Source organism: Myxine glutinosa, chromosome 6 (genome assembly GCF_964187855.1).
Source record: "Myxine glutinosa chromosome 6, kmMyxGlut1.1, whole genome shotgun sequence".
Taxonomy (NCBI): Eukaryota; Metazoa; Chordata; class Myxini; order Myxiniformes; family Myxinidae; genus Myxine; species Myxine glutinosa.
The window spans coordinates 132,097,892-132,120,649 of record NC_136266.1 but is presented as its reverse complement, the minus strand read 5'-3'; the positions used below and the strand labels follow the sequence as shown (position 1 = coordinate 132,120,649).

The 22,758-nt window shown below is 46.8% G+C and overlaps 1 protein-coding gene across 1 annotated transcript in view; it reads left to right on the top strand.

Annotated features, from left to right (window-relative positions):
- The window catches only part of LOC137429452 (uncharacterized), a 397,376-nt gene that overhangs the window by 319,569 nt on the left and 55,049 nt on the right, over positions 1-22,758 (top strand). Inside the window, 7 exon segments of the mRNA XM_078781072.1 lie at positions 3,030-3,175; positions 3,440-3,532; positions 5,384-5,437; positions 6,263-6,334; positions 8,813-8,839; positions 16,682-16,726; positions 16,943-16,996. Of these exon segments, the coding sequence (XP_078637198.1) occupies positions 3,030-3,175; positions 3,440-3,532; positions 5,384-5,437; positions 6,263-6,334; positions 8,813-8,839; positions 16,682-16,726; positions 16,943-16,996 (491 nt within the window).

The following is a 22,758-nucleotide window of genomic DNA, read 5'->3' as shown; positions in this document are numbered from 1 at the left end:
GTCATTCAAAGTTCACTTATCCACAATTGCCAGTGCTTGTTCTCCCCATCTCTCTATTTATTACATCTAACATTTCCTGATTCCATATCCCAAATTTGTGTACATTTGAGAAGTTCAGAGTTCACCTTTAAGTTCTGGTAACCTCAGTAACTGGGTTTCCTTGCGAATTTGATCCAGTCCCGAAAGCACCCAAAATCAATGGTGCTCACCTCTAGGCTGTGCGGCCTGGGTTTGACTCTCGGCCCAGCTATAAACTGTCACCGTGGTGTTTCACAGGCAGGGCGATCCCTCAATGTGTGTGTGTGTGTGCCATCCCTCGGATGGATGTTAAACTGGGCTCCCATCTGCGTCGGCATTAGTTGGTGGATGTTGAAAATCAAATGGTTTCTTTCATGAAGAGTGGACGAGCTATCGCCGACGCCGTGGCCATACTACAAATCCTTGCCATAACTACTCCTGGGAAGGCAAAGGCAAACCAGCCAGTATGATCCTTGCCAAGAAACTGCTTTGGCAGCACCGACACGATCAGTAACAGATGAGGGTACATCCAAATTGGAATATCGGCAGGGGGTCCATAAAGTCATTCGGCAAACTTTGAACTTTCATAACTTTTGATGTACAGGGTGTTCCCGCTATAAGTCTCCCTCCTATCCGTCGTTTCACGCATAATCCATAATACTTCATAATCCATAATTATAATCCATAATCCATAATCCTAATCCATAATACTATAAGTTACTTCAGAACATTTTCATTTTTCATCCATCCAACAATTCTCCACACTAATGTCAATTGGACAGAAGACCAGTTACCAAGGCGGAGTTACCAGGCACCCCACCACACAATGCTTTGCATACCAGCTTCCCAGTGTTCCAGCCCACAATGCACTGCGTCCTCTTACTCAGTGTATACCTCACGCTGTGCATTGTTGGACTTAACGCCGCTGTGTACTGTACAGTACTGTACTGTATTTTTTTTATTGATCTTTGTGTACTTTACCATGGTAATTGTTCAACAACTAATGGTAAAACTAAATGGTAATGAAAAGGGTGAACCTGTACTTACGCGGCAACGCAGTAGTGTAACTCTGGATGTCACATTAGATATCATGAAATGAAGTAAGAATGGTGAACGACCAGCCGATATCGCTTATTTTTATTATTTTGTTTTGTATACAAGTTCGAGGCTCGTGTAAGAGTTAACATTAATTACAAAAAAACAAAGACACATAAAACATATAATAAAGGGAGCGGGAGACAAGATGGGGAGAGAGAGGGAAGCACACAAGTACAACAGTAGAGAACAGGGACAACGGGAGATCTGTGGGAGGCAGAGGGTTTGGGGGGAGGAGGGGTGGGAGAGGTATAAAACACATGGACACTGCTATGACTTCCAGGAAAGAAGTCGGTATTTTAAAAAGTGTATCTAGGGTGAATTAACGGGGGTAGAAAAGATCAAGGTTTTGGATGGGGGAAGATAAGAGATGGTGGTGAACAGCTGTTTTAAAGACCTGGAGGGAGGAGTGGGATTGAAGAGAGTTAGGGAGTTTGTTCCAGAGGCGGGAGAAAAGAGGAATGAAGGAGTGAAGGTGAGCAGAGAGTCTTGATTTTGGCAGCCTGCTATCTTGGTTTACCACCGCCGACTCTTCAAACTATTTTAAAGAACACTGATGAGGGCCGTGCAGATGGCATGGCGTGATGGGTGGCATGCAAGAGGTGCCGTTTAGTTAACACGATCTGTGCTGCAGGCACGGCCGAAGTGGGCGTGGCGATCCGGGATCTCTTCGTGAGGGTGGCAGCACACACTGCAGGGGGTCGCACCACACACTGCAGGGGGTCGCTCCACACACTGCAGGGGGTCGCACAACACACTGCAGGGGGTCGCACCACACACTGCAGGGGGTCGCACTACGAGTGTTTGCTTGCGCAATGGCTGGAGCCTGGGTGTGTGGGGGAAACCACATGGCTCAAAGGGAAGGATAATTTAAGGGTGAAAGACTGATGCAGGCAGCTTGACCAAGACGATTAGAGATTTTCAAGGTGTAAGACCACTAAATTCTCATAATAAAATAGTTTTCAAATATGGTAAGCAAGATAAAAAGGTGTTTGGGTTTTTAAAATTTGTTTAATGCATTGTTTATTTTCCTGTTTTGTGTGTTTCATACATATTTTTGATTGCTAGGCTTGTTGAGTTGTGTTGTATAGGATATAAACTAAGTGTTGGAGCACATCCCCCATATTTACACTAATTCGTATGGGGGAAAGTTCCCCGCTATCTGTCGTTTCGTTGTAAGTCAAACTTTTCTGGAACTAACTTGGACGTATAACGAGGACCCCCTGTACACATTTCTTTCTTGTGAGTGGAGAGGAATTCTGTTTAGCTGTTCAAAGCTGCATGTGGACTTAATTTGAAATAAACAAACTGTGATTGATTCCTCAAGTTTTGTTAATTTTAACGTTGTTGTCGATGTTGCCACTTTGCCCAGGTCTCCCCTACCTGTCCTCACGATTTCTATACTTCTGGCATGAATGCGTTCCCATGCTGATTGGGAAAATCTGCACACCTTTAGTCAAAGAATACATTGTACATCGGGTTTCATCAATTTCACTTTAGTTTCAACTTTAGTTTCAATGGATTTTTGCTTCTCAGTGTTAAAATATGCAATTTTCACCGAACCCTAACCCTAACCCTAACCCTAACCCTAACCCTAACCCTAACCCTAACCTAACCACACTGAAAATAAAATTTTCAGCTTTATAGAAGCTTAAAATGGGTAAGTACATCTTGAGGCAGCTTACTTCGGCCCACTGCAGTACGAAGAGATCTCTCCACTCAAGTTAAGGGTCGTTTGCGGGTTGGTGAGAGCCGGTAGCCATTGGGAACCAAAAGCCGCAGCAGCCATTTGAGAAAGAAGCAGGTCTTTAGCAACTTGAGCAAAGCAGCCCACTGTGAAGTATTTCCAGGATGGAAAAATAGTGGATCATGATATATAATCATAGACAAAATACGATGACTTCCTTCTCCCTCAGGAATCCATGCGTTGATCATCGTTGAGCTGGAAGGAGTGACCATGCCAGGAGAGCTTGCGCGGCTCGAGTTTGGCCGAGGTTTCAGATATCGCCGCCAACTCTCCATTGGCCAGCCAGATCTGGGGTTCCACCTCATGGAAGATTTTGTGAGGATTGTCACCATTTGCATGCTCCAGTCCATTAATCAAAATCTGTGTAATCAGAGATCAGTGATTCGGTTGGAGTGTCGGTGTTAAGGTCCAATTGTCTCATTTGTCAGTCATACAAACTATCTGCAGATGCAGATGATAAATCTTCACAACATGTGCCTTACTGAAGCAATGATAACATTCTATATGCCTTTCCTTGAATTTGTAGTTGTTGATTTGATGGAGATTTACTTCTTTTGAAGTGATATGTGTCTTTTTCAGAACAATGTCATGGAAAAACATTGCTGTGGAATTGCCTGTAAATGTTCAGGACTTGTAGGAAGAAGAGGTCCTCCAGGTACCCAGGGTTCACCAGTAAGTTTTTTATGTTTTTTTTTTTTTTTTTTTTTATAGCTATAGTACCTTAGTTACCTGATTCTTGAAAGTTTCATTGCATTAGGTGGGTACTTAGTGTCCCAGACAGTACCCAGCTTTTCCTCATGTCTCCTCCACACAAATAATTTTTTGACTCCTGCTGTTTTGTACTTGCTCAACTGTGAAGCCTTTTGTAATATAGATTCTAACATTTGGAAAGCATCTTAATTCTACTCGTAATTCTCCCCCAAGACACGGACATTTTCCGAGGAGTGCGGTGTAGCTCTCTCTGCCTGCAAACACAGCCTTTTGTCCACCCTTTCTACTTGTGCTCCAATTGGCTGGTTTTGTGCATTCTTCATCTAATAACGCACGTCTGCCACTGGCTCACGGGGAGTATGTGGGGAAGGGAAAACTGGAAAGAATATAGTGTTCTATGTCGTTCGCCTTGGGCCTTCCAGGTACCTTCCAAATCCTATTTCATTTGGCTCCATTTGTTGGACCTACATATTATTATACAAATATTTACTTTATGATCCATGCGTTAGCTTAGCTATTTTCATAGTTATAAATGGTTGCACAATAACTTTTTGATAGAAAAGTAACATTTAAACGACCCACTTTTATAGGAATTTATTTTATGTCTGTATGTATTGTCTTGTTTTTATGAATGGAGGAGGTTGTACATAAAGTGCACACAAGACTAAGCCGTTATTAGCCATCAGTGTAGTTTCATGTAAATTATAAGGACATTAGTAGACAGTGGATAAACATATTTAACATGTGCTACTTGAATCTGGTATCCGAGCATTACGAGTCGTTGCTTCAGATGAAGGGTGGCCTAGAACCCTAGAGGTACGCACACTCGCCTCTAAGTTGTCTAGCCTGGGTTGGAATCCCGACCCAGCTATAAACTGTCAGTTTGGTGTTTCACAGGCAGGGAGATTCTTCAATGTGTGTGCCGTCCTTCAGATGGACGTTAAACTGGGGGCCCCTCTGCCAGCATGGGTTGGTGGATGTTAAAGATCCCATGGTGTCTTTCGCAAAGAGTTTACGAGTATCACTGGCACCATAGCTAAATTCCAAATCCCTGCCCTAAGTAGGTGAATGCCAGGCCTCGGCCCGGTCAGGCCAGTTCGTGAAAGTCTTGGGCCAAGCTTTTCCTGGCCGACCCCACAAAGTGGGATAATAGTGACCGTTAAGGTGCAATAACCCCTTTGAAACCGATATCCTATTGGCTACAAAAGTTAAATTTGTGAAATAATGCTTGACTGTTTTTTTTGCATTTGAATGTTTTATTTTTCAGTCCAATCACAATCTGAGTTTCAAAAAGCAATGGGTATGAACTTTTTTCTTTTTTTTTGTATACAGAATCGAGGCTCGTGAAAGAGCTAACATTTATCACACACAAAAAAAAATCAAACAGACACACAAAGTATATAATAAGGGGAGCGGTAGACAAGATGGGGAGAGAAGGGGCAGCACACAAACACAACATTTGAGAGCAGGGACATCGGGAGATCTATGGGAGGGAGAGGGCTTGGGGGGAGGAGGTGTGGGAAAGGGGGGGGGGGGGGGAGAAGTATAAAACACAAGGACACTGCAAGGGCTTCCAGGAAAGAAGTTGGTATTTCAAAAAAGTGGATCTGGGGTGAATTAGCGGGGGTAGAAAAGATCAAGGTTTTGGATGGGGGAAGATAAGAGATGGTGGTGAACAGCTGTTTTAAAGACCTGGAGGGAGGAGTGGGATTGAAACTGTGTACAACTTCAACGGATAAAGTTGAAATGGCCTCGGTTCCCAATTCACGAGTTTGGTGAGACCTTTAATCTGTACATATTTCTTTTGCCTAGGGCTCCACTGGAGATCCAGGGTATCGGGGACATCCCGGAGAAGATGGAGATGTGGTGAGTATCATATGAATAGTTCACATTTGCACAAACACTGTAGTTTAATTGTAGAAGGTTTGACACCGCGATTGTTTCGTTACTGTACTTATTTCACTGATTTATAAGTAACCGAAAGCCGTCCAGTCGCTTGTTCAAATTATCCCCATATGTCCTCGACCTTTGCCAGAATGTGTGCTTCTCCTCTTTAATCTGCCTGCCATGAGGCCTTCACCCTGCCAGTTTCCACTGCCATCATAAATATACACCACATTACGCTGGTGGCTGTGCAACGACAGTAGCAAAACTTTAGTATCAAATGCTAATGGTTGAAATGGCCTCTGCCTTTTCTTACCATTGTTACTCCTCAGCTCTGGTTTAATAAGTGAGATGCAATAGCATTTCATTAAACAACAAGAATTTTCAAGTCGCAAGCTTATTATGTGCACTGGAAATGTTACTCGTTATTGCCAAATAACTTTGGCTTGAAAAGGAGCATTTTATGATGAATTGTGTAATACTCAAAATAAGGCTTACTAACAGACACATGATTAACCATTGAATCACCAGTTCAAGACGGAATGAATCAGACGTTTAAAATCCATGCAAAGGAACTCATTCAAGGAGGTAGCAGAAAAACTTCCCCAAATTGACATCTCGTCAAACTTTTTGCGTATTGGCATCATAGGCCGTGAAATATTTGTGAGAAAACTTTTATAAAATAACTTTTTCAAATATATTACCTTTGTTGTTCATTGCATGTTGGTAGGTAACCTTGCAAGCACATAATTCATCAGTATCACAGAAAGATGGTCGCTCATGTATTTCTTGTTTGTCCACTTTCAGGGCGGACGAGGTTCTGTTGGCCTAAACGGCACACAGGGGTTACAAGGATGTCCTGGAAATGCTGGAATGAAGGTAACGATGGGCATTCGGGTTAGGGAATGGAGCATGATTGGTGTGGAATGGTATTTATCATCTCCACGCTTTTTGTAAAAAAATAATAGGGCAATACCCCTGGGCTCACCTGGAAGAACCAGGGAACCATTGGTAAGTGTGGTTGACCCACAAAATATGTAATGGAGAAGAAATTAAATACCTAATTTGGGGGAAATCCCTGATATTATTTAATGCCGTGAACAAACTTTCGTCTATCACGGGTGAAGACGGTTGTGGACAAGTTTCATCGAAGTTGTGCATGTAGTTTCGGAGAAGGTCCGAGTGTTTACATACACCCTAACTGATGGATACCTGCACGATGCCAATACCCCCCTGAACAATTTTTGTTCCGGGTGAGTTAAAAATGGCGTGATATTGTGAATTCTGCTTCATCTGTCTGTCCATCTGTCGATGCATCACATTATCTCCTCCTAAACGGTTGTGCAGAAATTGACCAAACTTGGTTGTTATGATCGCCACATGGCACGAAGGTGCAAGAGCAGTATCATTTTTGGCTCGGCCCCCTGGGATGAGATCAAAAGTTCAAATATAAAAAAAATGAAATTATGGGCACATTTTAAAATGAAACTTTGCATATGCAATCAGCATTGGGGAACACATAAAATATGTAACGTTTTTTAAAATTTGAACCCCAGTTCATGCCCCAAGGGGTGGGGACTTAGGACCACAGGGGTCAAAATGGGGAAAAAAAAAAATCTCAAAATTTGATATTGGGTCATTGCTGGTGGTACTTTTTGCCATCTTTCAATTGTGGGATTTTGCTGCTCACACAATCTGAGATATGTCACAAACATTGGGTTTTAAGAAGAGAATATGTTCGGGAATATGTTTAATATTTAAACATTCTGTAATGATACAGTCATTGATTGATAACTTTGGTATGGTTATTAGGCAGAGATGCATAATTTGAGATGTATGTTTGTCTAATCCATGGTGTCAATAAAGTGCTTCCCATATTATTTTGAAGTTCATGTAACACGATTTTAAAACTATATGCTACATTTGAATTTAACTTTTGCTTTAACACCAATCTTTAGGTAGAAATAGATAACTGTGGTGAAAGTCAGTTATTTGCCCTTTTCATTTGAACCACTGACTTATTTGCTTAAAAGTATTGTCTTGAACAATGAAAAACTGGTCTTCACAAGGACAATGGTTTGCATCGACAAAAGAATAAGGGCAACCGAATTTTCTCAACTAAATGTTGAAAGAGTTTTGCCAACCACTGTTGGAAGGAATGTGAACCGATACCCTATTGATTTGAAGATGGGCCCCACTGGCAGGATGGCCTAGCGGGATGCACAATTGCCTCCGAGCCCTCTAGCCTGGGTTCAAATCTTGGCCCAACTACAATCTCTCGTCCTCGTCTCGCACAGAGCGGGCGAGGCATCATCAATGCATGTGCCGTCCATCAGATGGATGTTAAACTAGGTGTTCCATCTACTGGCATTAGTTGCTGAACCTTAAAGAACCCACCTTCATGCTTCATGTCGGTGCCCCTTCGCGCTTTCCGAAGAGTAAGCGAGCTATCACCGGCTCCCTGAACAAATTCTAAATTCCTGATGGACCTACAGGGGGGGGGGGGGGGGGGCATTGCATCAGCAGCACAGCCGAACACCCCTCAGCCAATGATGCCACTCGCAGTCATGTGCTGCGTACGAAAGAATAAGAATCCCTGAATGTCACTTTACCTCTCTCATTGTGGTTGGCCTACCTCAACAATTTTGGTGAATTTTTTTTTGTCCTAATACAATGTCAAGTTTCACATTTTACTTGCGATTATTGTTCTTATGATGAATTTTTATATCAATTTTGCATTTGTGAGTGAGCATTCTAACCTTCTTTTGTGTCTAGGTTCCAGTTAAATTGTGAAAAGTTTGCAAAGTAACTAATTATGTGCAAGTTGATGGGATTGGTTTTGTGGAATTCGATGTTGGGGTTCAATCTTACCCACATGTATTGATTGATGGGGAAAAACATCGAAGTGATGTTAATGATAGCGCATTCATTTATTACTGTCAAATACCATGTTGTTAGAGACTATTCACTCGTATGTACTCCTACAAAAGTCACATTCTGTTTGAATCCACAGGGTGTTTTCATACATTTTGATTGCAAACAGTTTTTCACATGGTGGAATAATCAGTAATGAGGAGTTTTTTTTGTTTTTTTAATGACTCCTCCAGATGTTAAAGTGGAGCCGCACTGGAACAAAGTTTTATTTGTGCAGAATCAGGGAGAGCTGAGGAAGTGTTAACATCGTAATGTTAGTTCTGTTCTCCTGTAAAATAAAAACCATAAAAACCAGGAGAACAGTCAATCAGAAATACCCACACGTTGATGGTAAAATTTGAAATAGTTCTTGCAGAGAAAACGGTCACCTGAACGATGTATGCCGATGACATTTCCATTTGGTAACGTGGTGTTCTCTTGCAGGGTGCAAGAGGTCTTCCTGGAGGAATGGTGAGTTTATGCACATTCACTGTCATGTTCCCTCGGGCACTGTAAATGGACACCAACCTGATTCTCACTCATACAGTTAGCATGAGAGGCTACGTCCAAGCACATCTGCCACACACGTGCAACTTCAAAGCCTGAGATGCAAAGGCCTTAAGAAATATTTTGTACGCGCAAGTAATGCACGGACCCACACGATTCCTCACTCCAAGATTATTAACCGGTGATTCATTTTCTCCACGGTGGAAATGTTAGAGGGAAGAAGGAGTGCTTTCACTACATTGTGCTGATTTCATGTATTTGTTGTTTTATTATTTTGAAACCAAGTGAATTTGCAGACCATTTCAAAAGTGACCGGATAATGTTACACATTTCAGAAGCATCTTCTTCCACAACGAAAATTTAACAGTTGTGATTGTAACTTTTTCCTGCAGTGACTAAGGCACATGGAGAGGCATTATGCACAATGGAAAAATCGACACTGTATGTGGGATGTGAAGCAGAGATCCCAGCATGAAGAGTCTTCAAATGGGAACGATAAATGGGCAAAACCTTAGTGCATTTCTGACGCATTTCCCAGGCGAATTTTTCAATGAAATTGCACTGGGGTAATTTAATAGTTTACTCAGTATTTAAATACATTAAAGTCGTCGTTATTGATATCGACCCTATAATACTCTCCCACCAGTCTGTCCTCATGTCTGTCCTTTAATGGGCGGAGCTTCACCTGTTCTGGGAGGGGCTTCAACATCAAATCTCCACCATTTTGTTCGAACTGTGTAGCTCTGAGGCCTCTTTTGTTAGGCTTGCACTTTCCGACTCTCTCACGGTTTTTTCTCACCCATAATTCACCATCTGATTTTATTTTTCATAGCCGCTAAGTTGAGAAAATCGGCGAAATGCATTCTCATAGCCATTTTGAATGTGTCTTATCAGACGCGACGTGAGGACGGGGAAAGAAGAGAGGGGAGGGGATGGAGAGGGTGTTAAGGTTGTGTTCCTTACTAAGGGATTAGTTATTTATAATATTACTTGGTAAAAGTACAGCGACTAAATACTGAAGTTAGGGATCGAACCGTCGTCTAATTATATATTTTCATATTCCTGAGGTGCATATAAAGAGTTTATTTAAGGTGAGTTAACTCTTTTCCAACAATGTAATTTAACAATACTTCAAAAAAACTTTATACATAAATTGTATATGTGGACTAACGATGGAATACAATATTTATTAATAATCTTTGGTTTTAAGCAATTTTTAATTTGTAAAGCAAAGTGTATTCGATGCTATCAGGTTTAAAAATGACAACAGAAGTGAGTCAGTCAAGGCAGGTTTTTCCCCCTCCCCCCTCTCAAGTCAAATTAGAAGTGTCGCTCTCCCTACCCTCCCTCCTCTCCCTTCTCACCCCGTGGCTGTATGTGATCCCCTCCCCCTCTCCCTTCTCTCCCCTGTATGCGATCCTCTCCCCAGTGTGCGATCCTCTCCCCCTCTTCCCTGTGTGCAATTCTCTCCCCCTCTTCCCTGTGTGCGATCCTCTCCCCTGCATGTGATGCTCTCCTCTGTGCAGTGTGTGCAGTGAGGAGGAAGAGGAGTGAGCATGGAGAGAGGGGGAGGGGGAGGAGAGAGAGAGCAGGTGGATAGGAGTGAGGGGTGGAGAGGAGAGTGAGAAGGGTAAGGAGATTGAGGGGTGGAGATAAGAGTGAGGAGTGGAGAGGAGAGTGAGGCGAGTGGAGATTGAGGGGTGGAGAAGAGAGTGAGGGAAGAGGAGAGTGAGGGGAGAGGTGATTGAGAGGTGGAGAGAAGAGTGAGAAGGGCGAGGGGTGAGGGTGGAGCAGAGTGTGAGGAGTAGAGGAGTGAGGAGAGGAGTGTGAGGGGTAGAGGAGTGAGGAGAGTGATGGTGGAGGAGAGTGAGGGGTAGAGAGTAGAGTGAGAAGGGAGAGGAGTGAAGGGTGGAGAGGAGAGTTCAGTGGTGGAGAGTGGAGAGGAGTGATAGTGGAGAGGAGTGTGAGGGGTAGATGAGTGAGGAGAGTGATGGTGGAGGAGAGTGAGGGGTAGAGAGAGGAGTGAAGGTTGGAGAGGAGAATTTGGGGGTGGAGAGTGAAGAGGAGTGAGAGTGGAGAGGAGTGTGAGAGGGGAGAGTAGAGGAAATGTGAGGGTGGGGAAAAGGAGAGCGGGGTGGAGAGGTGGGAGGGTAGGATTCCCTAATAGGAAATTAGTTATTTGTACTATTAGTTAGTAAAAGTACAGCGCTTGAAAACTGAAGTTATAGATCAAACTGCAGTGTAATTATATATATATTTAATATTAATTAAATAATAACGTTTGGTTTTAAGCAATTTTTAATTTGTAAGGCAAAGTGTATTCGATCCTTTCAAGTTTAAAAATGAACAACAGAAGTAAGTCATTCAAGGTGGGTTCACCTCCCTGCCCCCTATTATGCCAAGGTAGACGTGCCACTTCCCCCCCCCCCCCCCTTCTACCACCCTTCTCTCCCCTATCCTCCCACTTCTACCCCTCACCTGTGATATGTGGGGAAATGGAGGGGAAAAGATTTGAGGTCTTGAAATCACATTTTACATTACGTGTAATTGCACATTACAATCTGTATTTCCCATGTGCAAGGACATGTATTTACGTGTTATGTGAAGTAAATAAATTGTGTAGATTACATAATTTATGGATCTGATGAGTTGCTAGTGCCCATTTTGTAAAACTCTATTCATGCAGCATTTAACTCAAGATGTCCAAATGCCATACACGTCTCTGCCCGTGGGTTTCCCACGGGTGCCCCACTAGTTATACATATTACTCAAAATATCATACAACGCATGCTCCTGAGCAAATTATTCATTTCACACAACATGCAAGCTGGTATCAATCACAAGGTGTTGCATAACTTGCACACACAATAGAGAAAGAATCTGCTTCAAGCTCCTTCAAATCACTGGTGGAAAGAGAAGAGAAATGGAATCCAGTCCTGGCAAAGGCAATTCAAAGTAATGCCAAGACAGAAGTTTGAAATGGAATATGAGTCTCTGCAATGGTCAGTTTTTGTCTGTGTCAGTAGACGAGATAAACAATCGATTTTTATCACCGAGAGGTTGATAGGAGTTTGTATACAAGACTTGCAACGTCAGTCCCACTTCTTTTCCCATGGTGGTAAATGTACTGTCATCGACTTTCAGCTGATGGAATCCAGAAGTTTGGCATGACCGAGTAAACTCGTGAAAGAACATTTTATGGCTCATGTTTCAATGGCATCATGTTTATCTTTTTTTACAATTCTGAAGATTATGCTGTTATATTACGAGTTATTACCAAATAAATGAAATTGTTTCAGAAGTACCTGCCAGCAAAATGAGGAAAACATCGCCTTTAGACTGGCGGTTACAAGGTTAATTCCCATGGAGGAATAGAATGAGGAGGGTATGGCATTTACTGTGTTAAATGACATGATCCTGGTGGCTCACCCAAAAAATTTTTTTGTACATCTACAGAGAAGGGTGCTACAGCAGCTTGTCTCACAAAAGTATTGTATACTGTTGTGCGCAGGATTGGAAAAATGTTGGTTGAAAAAATGGTTGAAAAGCTAATAAATCAATTTAGTTGGACCAGAAATTAATGTCTGTTTAATCATGACAATACCTGTTTTAAAAGCCCGTCATTCAGGGAATAAGAAACAGGGCCTGGAACTTCAATGCAGCAATTCCAACAGTGTGACAGCAAGAACCATTTAGAACAAGCATTCTGAGTATTGCGCTGCAATACATGTCCCCTACCAAAGTTCAAAGTGCCATAACTTTGTCAAAAATGATCGGAACGTCCTGAAGTTCGGAATTGATCTGTAACTTATCATGAGTAAACCTTTTACCAAGATTGAAATCATTAGCTTTAAGAGTTTAGAAAAAAAGTTCGGAAGGCTGTTCTTTGCGTGACGGACTGACAGACGGACAGACTGACAGACTGACAGACTGACAGACTGACAGACTGACAGACTGACAGATGGAAGGACGGAGTGCAAACCTATAAGTCCCCTCCAGTGTACACCGGTAGGGGACTAGCAAGCATTCTGAGTATTGCGCTGCAATACATGTCCCCTACCGGCAGTCTGTCGTCCGGAAAACTGTTGGGGAAATTACCAAAGTTCAAAGTGCCATAACTTTGTCAAAAATGATCGAAACGTCGTGAATTTCGAACGTGATCTCTATCTTATCATGAGGAAACCATGTACCAAGTTTTAAATCATTAGCATTAAAAGTTTAGAAAAAAAGTCCGGAAAACTGTTCTTTGTGTGACGGACGGACTGACAGACGGACAGACGGACAGACTGACAGACTGACAGACTGACAGACGGAGGGACGGAGTGCAAACCTATAGTCCCCTCCGGTGTACACCAGTAGGGTACTAATAAAGCGTGACAGATATGGAAGGAGCACACAAAGTTATATGCAGTAATACTTATTGAAGCAATAGAAAAATATATAAGCTTAATTGTACATGGAAGGAATACGCAAATAATATGAAAGGAGGAAGAGCATGATAGGCTATAAAGGAAGTTAACATGATTAAAACAGAGAAAGGATAACTGCCATTTGGAGAGAGGCGGGTAGGAAATAAGACAGATTAAGTAAAGGCAACTTCATGTCAAAAGGTCATGGCTGCAAAACCATGCTCTGTAGTTTGAGGACAGTACTTGCAGTCAACTGGCATGGCGGTAATTTAATCATCACGGATTAGAAAGAGAGAACTGTAGTATGAAGAGAGCAGGAAGTCCATGTGCACATAAAGTGCTTCATACCTGGAGTCGGTGCAGCTGGGTAGGTGGTAAACTATGCATAGAAACAAGGAGCTTATAAAGAGAGACAAAACCAGGCATTCAGCCATCTCATGAATGCGGTCAGCTATGGTGCCATTTGAAGAGAGGGAAGGGATGGAGTGGGAGCATACACCAGAGACAGACTTACAAGGCGCCACCAGCATATATATGCCAAACACAATAGTAAGCCTCTGTCCTTCTCCCCTGCCAAGGTGGAGAAGTTTCTGTCAATCATCGACTCTAATTCTGCAACTGGACCAGACGGCATCAGCCCACGGGTCCTAAAATCCTGCTCTGCCGCTCTTTCACACCCTCTCTCTGTTCTTTTCACCCTCTCTTTTGCTCAAGGTCATTTTCCAGCATCCTGGAAATCAGCAAACATTACCGCTTTACACAAAAAGGTGCAAAAACAGATCCTTGCAACTACAGACCAATCAGCCTGCTCTTCATTATCAGCAAAGTCATGGAATCCATCGTTGCTTCGGATATCAAATCCTTCCTCTTCTCCAATGGCTTGATCTCTGATCATCAATTTGGTTTCAGACCAGGTCATTCTACTCTGGACATGGTGCTTCTGCTGTCTGAACAATGGATGGAGGTCCTCAATGCCAAACAGGAAATCAGAGCTGTCACCCTTGACATATCACATGCCTTTGATACGGTCTGGCACCCCGCTCTGCTCACCAAACTCTCCTCCTATGGTATCCATGGAAATCTCCACGCATGGATTGCGGACTTCCTCTCTGGTCATAGTCAACGTGTGGCCTTGAATGGGTTTCTCTCATCTCCTCTTCCTGTTCAGGCTGGAGTTCCCCAAGGTAGTGTTCTGGGCCCTGTGTTATTTCTGGTCTGCATCAATAATCTCTTCAACTCTCTGGAAAATCCTCTCTCTCTCTTTGCTGCTGACTCCACTCTCTGCCGCTCCATACCTCATCCCTCAGATCGGCAGTCTGCAGCCTCCTAACTCTCTGCAGACCTGGACAAAATCACAGAACTGGTCAAACAAGTGGAACATGTCTTTCAATCCTGACAAGTCTCACACTCTCACCGTGTCTCTCTGAAAAGACCGACTGGACAACCCTCCCATCCACTTTCTGAACAATCCTCTCCAAGAAGTTCTGTTACTCAAGCTTTTGGGTCTCACTATCTGCCATGATCTTTCCTGGGAAAACCACATTTCCAAGCTGGCCTCCAAAGCGATTCGCCGACTGGGCATCCTCTGTCGTGCGAAGTCCTTCCTTGGCACACCTGAGCTCCTCACCACATACAAGGCTTTCATCCGCAGCTCTATGGAATACTGCTCTCCCCTCTGGGCTGGTGCTCCTGCCTCACACCTAGCTTTGCTTCATGCTGTTGAAACCAAAGCTTTCAGAATCATTGGAATCTCCCGCGGTGAAGCCAACTCTGAGGGCCTTTCACTCACTCGCCACAGGCAGGTTTGTGGTCTTTCTGTCTTCTACCGACTCCTCTCCGGCCTTGCTCCCCCAGCTCTGTCTGTGCTCTGTCCCCCAAATATTCCTACAGGTCGCACAAGATCTGCCAGCAACCCTCTTATGGTGAAACTCCCAAAATCAAGACTCTCTGCTCACCTTCAGTCCTTCACTGCTCTTTTCTCCCACCTCTGGAACAAACTCCCTCACTCTCTTTAATCCCACTCCTCCCTCCAGGTCTTTAAAACAGCTGTTCACCACCATCTCTTATCTTCTCCCATCCAAATCCTTGATCATTTCTACTCCCGTTAATTCACCCCAGATCCACTTTTTTAAATACCGACTTCTTTCCTGGAAGTCCTCGCAGTGTACATGTGTTTCTTACCTCTCCCACCCACCAACCCTCCTTCCCATGCCTTCTCCCTCCCACAGATCTCCCAATGTCCCTGCTCTGGAATGTTTTACTTGTGTGCTTCCCTCTCTCTCCCCATCTTGTCTCCCGCTCCCTTTATCATATGTTTTATGTGTCCGTTAATTTTTTTGTGATAAATGTTAGCTCTTACACGAGCCTCCATCTTGTGTACAAAAAAAAGAAAAATAAAGAAAAGAAAAGCCAAACAAACACTGCAGACTTGACTTGTATTATTAGTATTTTGATTTCATACACAAGAGTTACCATTGTGGGATTCAGAGTTACAGTGGCATTACAGAGCAGTGGTAGCTGTTTCCTTTTAATTCAAAATATTTCTGGAATCATGAATGAGCCTCTGGAGAATTGCCATGTTGCTTCTCGTGTGTCATAAAATCCAGATGTTTCATTTAAGTCCTCTGGGAAGTATATCTGCCATTCTCTCCAACTCTGACCTACACTTACATCACTCAAAGATGTGGTTGATTTTAATATCCTCCAGGGGAAAGTGGAGAAGGGCATGCAATGCCCTGCCTGACAAAACCGCAAGTTCAGCATGGAGCCTTTTCAAACCAAGTGTTGAATTTTTCGTCATAATAACACCTCATCTGCTTGTTTAATAAATTGTCCCTTCATCAGAGAATTTTATTCCATTATTGGGATGTATCATCTATCTATAATGGAACAGATGTCTATATGGCTATTTTGATCTACATGTTTTGATCAATAAAATATCTTTCAAAAATGACAAAAATGATAAAGTGCATTTCCAAGAATGTGCCCACCGAATCGGTGGGCATTTCCATTGCCCACCGAATATGTGGGCAATGACGGGTACTTCCACGCAGGGGGCCGCCCGGAAGCCAGGAGTACCCACTAGTCATTTTAACACCACACACAACTGAAGTTTGTCATGTCTGAAGCATACCCATTGTTTATTCTGCCTTGGATGAATGCGTTTTTCTGCAAATTTTGTTCAATAACAATTTAGGCTTTATTTCGTCAGGAAGAAGGAATGAGAAATCAAAAACATATCAATGAAGAATCAACCTCCCAATAACATATCATTTATGCAAAATTTTACTTTTTGTTATTACAAACATGTTATGTGATTGAACCATCACATTATTCTGTTGTTTTGCATCTTTTATTACATCAGTGATATGTTTACAGTTTTACACTAACCTTGCAGGGTGTGGAAGGAGAGAGAGCTGTTGATGGTATAAATGGAGAACCGGTAAGTAACGTTTTCATAATAAATCCAATCAATCCTATTGACATCTGTGAAAGTAATTTACCTCTCCAACTCATCTTCATCTGTCATTTTATTGCACACGACACATGTTGGGATGTTTGCAATAACAGATGAAAAGTTGGAAGAGCAGTTTTATTTAATTGTTTTTTACTTGCATTGAAATGTTGATATGAAACTGATTTGTTTAGCTTCACTCAGGGTGAGAATGGGAGATCCGGTCCTCACGGAATGAAAGGTCTTCCAGGTGTTGAGGTGAGAAGTTTATTTCTAATTATGATCTTTCGAATTATGAAATCACTTTCCTTACTCCTCTTAGCTCTCCTCACCTTATTCCTTACACTCCACAAATTTAATTATCGTTAACAGTACTCCAAGGAATATGAAAGTTAAATTTTTTAATATGAGAATAACTGCACTCGCTGTTGTCAAGTTTTGCACCCGACATCCTTCTATATCAACTAATAAGCAACATATTTGTTGTGGTGAATTTTCAAATAAATCCTTCTGTATCAACACATTTTAAAGGCGGACGGATGGTATTCTGGAACCCGAGCAAAAGGATCACATTTCACATGCAGTATTTAACAGCACGATTATAACATGTTATCTTAAAGGTACGTTCTAGAATCTAGATACATACGGCATTTCCGCTTCCTCATGCGCTGGCTTCCTCCCTTCTTCCTTCCTTCCTTCAGTGTGAGTGGCTGCTTCATCAGGTTGAAGTTTAACGTTTTGCTGCATGATTCTGAAGTCTAGCAGTATTTTTTGTTTTCTGATTCACCCAGTTGATCAAACTTTGGCCGATCAATTTATTTACTGTATGAACGTTGTACGGAAGGAATATTTTTTATAACCATGGACTCCCTGGAATGTATTTTGTATAAAACTTGCTTTTCACATGACCAGACAAGTATGAAACGTTTGTTTTTATATCCTCAATAACTTCCTGAATGAGCACATGGTAGCTCATCATTCGTTTAAAAATGACAGGATACTGTGCCGTTTGCTTATGGTACACCAATCGATTAGAGGGATTTAAAATCTATTGATTCACAGCCACTCTGTACCATCAATCGTGGGCATGGCACCGATCCGTTATCCACTTCATGTGAGCATATTGCACTACCACGTAATTATTCATCACTTTATAATCGGTATCGGTACACCAATTGGCAGATTTATTTTTTTTAATCAGTAATGAAGGAGCTGGGGCTCCCACGTCGATCGGAAGAATGGACGCGACAAAAAGCTGGAATTCATCCGAGTTGCTTTAATCAAACCAAACACTCAGGCACTCTGAAAAGCCCGTTTATCGGGCAGCAATATATATACATATTATCCCGGAGCGTTTGCCCAGGAAAGGCGAGAGGGGGCGTGGCCCAGCGTCCTGGCTGCGGCCTGGCAAGTTGAGGGCGAGCCTGCCCGGGCATGCCCGGGCATGCCCGGGCGTCCCGACCGAGGCCTGGCAAGTTGAGCGCGGGCCTGCCCGGGCGTCCTGGACGAGCCCGGCATGGTGATCGCTCCGCGTCCTTGATAGGTGCAAGGCGATTGTGAAAACCCAGCGGTAGCCGCTACACACGTCCCCCCAGAATCGACTTGCACCGGCAGGGTCAATTTGAGGGGGGTCCTGATGACCCGGCCGAAGCGACCCCTGGCGGGTCGTGGGAGGGGGTCTGGTGTGGTGGTGGGCGGTCGAGTGGGGGGCACCGTGGACGGGGGGCGGCCTCGCCGAGGCGGAAGGGCCACCCGTGGTGGGTGGTCGACGTCCACGTGCGCCGGCTTGAGGCGGTCCACCGCAATCCGGTCCGACCTGCCGCCGATGTCGATGACGAACGACTTGTCGTCCCGTCGCAGCACCCGGAAAGGCCCGTCGTACGGCGGCCGGAGTGGCCCCCGATGTGCGTCGTGACGCACAAAAACATACTCCGCTGTGCGAAGTGCTGCGACGTAGGACTGGGGGTCACCGTGGTGGGATGTTGGCACGGGGGCAAACCGTCGGGCGGCCTCCTGGAGTTCCGAGCGCTGGTGAGCTGCGGACCAGGGACTGGTAGCGTCGGGCACGAATTCGCCCGGGACGCGTAGCGCCTGGCCATAGACAAGCTCGGCGGTGGATGCCTAGAGGTCCTCCTTGGGGGCCGTGCGGAGGCCCAAAAGGACCCACGGCAGCCGGTCGGCCCAGCCGCCGTCTTGAAGGCCGGCCATGAGCGCGGCCTTCATGGAGCGGTGGAATCGCTCGCACAACCCGTTTGCTTGGGGGTGGTAGGCCGTAGTACGGTGGAGCTTGACCCCCAGGTTGCGGGCGACCGCGCCCCACAGCTCGGAGGTGAACTGTGGTCCGCGGTCTGACGAGATGTCCGCCGGTGCGCCGAAGCGGGCGACCCAGGTGGCGATGAAAGCCTGCGCCATGTCGGCGGTGGTGGTGGAGACGAGGGGAACGGCCTCCGGCCACCTGGTGGTCCTGTCCACCATGGTGAGCAGGTGTGTGAACCCCCGTGACGGGGGGAGGGGGCCCACCAGATCCACGTTGACGTGGTCGAAACGTCGTTCGGGCACGGTGAAAGGTGCCAGCGGGGCCTGGGTGTGTCGGTGGACCTTGGCCCGTTGGCAGGCCGTGCAGGTGCTGGTCCAATCGCGGACGTCCCGACGAAGGCCGTGCCAGACGAATCGCGCCGACACCAGCTTCTGGGAAGCTTTCCGGCCCGGGTGGGAAAGGCCGTGGAGGGAGGCGAAGATGCGGCGTTGCCAGGTGACGGGCACGATGGGGCGAGGCTGGCCTTGGGAGACGTCGCAGAGCAGGACAGTGTCCGCGAAGGGGATGTCGGCCAGGCGGAGGCCCGTGTCCACCGCCCGGAGGGCTTGCACCGTGGTGTCGGTGGTTTGGTCCGCCGCCATAAGCGCAAAGTCCACGCCCAGGTGGACCGCGTTCGCGCTGGCCCGGGAAAGACAGTCGGCCACGGCGTTGTTTTTGCCGGCGACGTGCCGGATGTCCGTGGTAAACTCCGACACGGCGGAGAGGTGGCGCTGTTGGCGGGCCGACCACGGCTCCGTGACCTTGGCCATGGCGTAAACCAACGGCTTGTGGTCGACGAACGCCGTGAAAGGTCGGCCCTCCAGGAGGTGGCGGAAATGGCGGACGGCCAGGTGTAGACCGAGGAGCTCCCGGTCAAACGAGCTGTATTTGAGCTCGTTCGGCCGGAGCTGCCGGCTGAAAAAAGCGAGTGGCTGCCAAACCCCGTTCACCCATTGCTCATGTACGGCGCCCACCGCGTAGTCGGAGGCATCCGTGGTGAGGGCGATGGGAGCGTTGAGCACCGGGTGAGCGAGCAGTGTTGCGTCGGCGAGGGCCCGCTTTGAGCTTTGGAAGGCCGCATCCATTGCTGCGGACCAGGCGATGTCGTGCTTGGCCGGCTTGCCCCGGAGGGCTTCGTAGAGGGACCGCATGAGTTGAGCAGCGCGGGGCACGAAGCGGTGATAAAAATTCACCATTCCCAGGAATTCCTGCAGGGCCTTTATGGTGCGGGGAAGCGGGAACGTGGTGATGGCCTCGACCTTGGTTGGCAGCGGCACGGCCCCGTTCTTGGTGATGTGGTGGCCCAAAAAATCAACGGCCATCGTGCCGAAGTGGCATTTGGCCGGGTTGACGATGAGGCCGTGCTCGCTGAGGCGCCCGAACAGTGTTCGGAGGTGGAGGAGGTGCTCGGCCCGGGACGTGCTGGCGACGAGGATGTCGTCCAGGTAAACGAAAAGGAACGGCAGGTCACGCAGCACGCCGTCCATCAAGCGCTGGAACGCCTGAGCCGCGTTCTTGAGACCAAACGGCATCCGCAAGAATTCGAATAAGCCGAACGGCGTGATGACTGCCGTTTTAGGGACGTCGGCCGCCCTGACAGGTACCTGGTGATATCCCCGTATGAGATCAATTTTCGAAAAAATGACCCGTCCCGCCAGGCAGGCGGAGAAGTCTTGGATATGCGGGATCGGGTACCTGTCGGGGGTGGTAGCGTCATTGAGACGGCGGTAGTCGCCACACGGGCGCCATCCACCCCCCGGCTTTGGCACGATGTGCAGTGGCGAGGTCCACGCGCTATCGGAGCGCCGCACGATGCCGAGGTGCTCCAACGCGTCGAATTCGGCCTTCGCCACGGCGAGCTTGGCTGGGTCGAGGCGGCGGGCCCTGGCATAGACCGGCGGGCCCGTGGTTGGTATGTGGTGCTCGATCCCATGCCGTACTGCGACGGCCGAAAACGTCGGCCGCGTGAGGGCCGGGAACTCCGTGAGCAGGCGAGCAAACTCGTTCGCCGCCGGGACGGCGCATGCCAGCTCGGTCGGCGCGGAGCTGCTCAATGTGCATACCAGGGAGCTGAAGGTTTCGGCGTTGATTAAACGACGCCGTTGGACGTCCACCAGCAGTCCGTGTGCGCAGAGGAAGTCGGCGCCTAGCAGAGCCATGGGCACGTTTGCGGTTACAAACGTCCAAGCAAAGCGTTGGCCGCCAAAGCAGAGGGTGACGTTGCGCGGGCCGAAGGTGCGGATGGTCGATCCGTTGGCCGCAACCAAGGAGGGGCCGCAAACCGCGGATTGCCTGTCCTGGTCAGAGGCGGGTATGACGCTCAGTTGGGCGCCGGTGTCGCACAGGAAGCGCCGTCCGGACGCTTTATCCGTGATGAACAGTAAGTTGCCCGTGTGGCCGGCGCTCATGGCTGGTAATGAACGCCGGCCCGGCCGTTTCCCGGCCTGCCGAAGGTGCACGGGGGTCGGCATGTCCGGGCCTTCTGGCCGAACCTGACATGATAGTAACACCACGCTTGGTCAGGTGGAGGCCCCGGTCGTCGTGCTGGAGGTGGTCGGCTCGGTGTAGCGGCCGCCAATTGCGTCGGCAGTTCGGTCGTCGACTGTGCCGGGTGCTCGGGCGCCATGGGTGTTGCGTCGGACGGCGGTGGGTCCCATGTCGCCGCTGCGATGCGCTGTCCTGCGGCGGAGATCTTGTCGGCTTCTCTGGCAAGGGCCCGGGGATCTGTGATCGTCGTGCTTGCCAGGGCGAGGCGTACCGGGTTAGGCAGCTGACGGAGGAACAGCTCCCGGAACAGGAATGCCGGAGAGTGCTCACCGAGCAGTGAAAGCATGTAGTCCATTCGCTCGGAAGGGCGCGTGTCGCCGAGCTCGGGCAGGTCGAGCAGGCGCCGTGCGCATTCCGCCGATGGGAGGACAAAAGCGTCGAGGAGAAGCTTCTTAATCGCGCCGTATTTGTCAGCGGCTGGCGGGCTCTCGAGGAGGCTCAGGGCGCGGGCCACGGTGGCCGAACCGAGCGCTGCTACCACATGGTGGAAGCGGGTGTCGTCGGCCGTGATGCCTCGCAGGGCGAACAGGGAATCCGCCTGTGCGAACCAAACCGCCGCGTGAGCCTCCCAGAAGGTAGGCAGTTTAAGGGCGACTGCCGTGTCCATGTCGGTAGGTCACCAATGAAGGAGCTGGGGCTCCCACGTCGATCGGAAGAATGGACGCGACAAAAAGCTGGAATTCATCCGAGTTGCTTTAATCAAACCAAACACTCAGGCACTCTGAAAAGCCCGTTTATCGGGCAGCAATATATATACATATTATCCCGGAGCGTTTGCCCAGGAAAGGCGAGAGGGGGCGTGGCCCAGCGTCCCGACCGAGGCCTGGCAAGTTGAGCGCGGGCCTGCCCGGGCGTCCTGGACGAGCCCGGCATGGTGATCGCTCCGCGTCCTTGATAGGTGCAAGGCGATTGTGAAAACCCAGCGGTAGCCGCTACAGTAATTGGTTTTATCCAAATTTTCTAATCGACCCAGGACTTCTATGTCTATATACAATATATGTGTATATATATATATATATATATATATATATATATTGTGTCTAATTGTTTATTTTGTAAAGGAACATTGATTGGAATGAGAATAACTTGTCATTCGGCCAAGACAATGATCTCTAAACTGTAACCCATCCAAAACACATCAATTTATATATCCCTTCATGATTCAATGCTTAGAAGA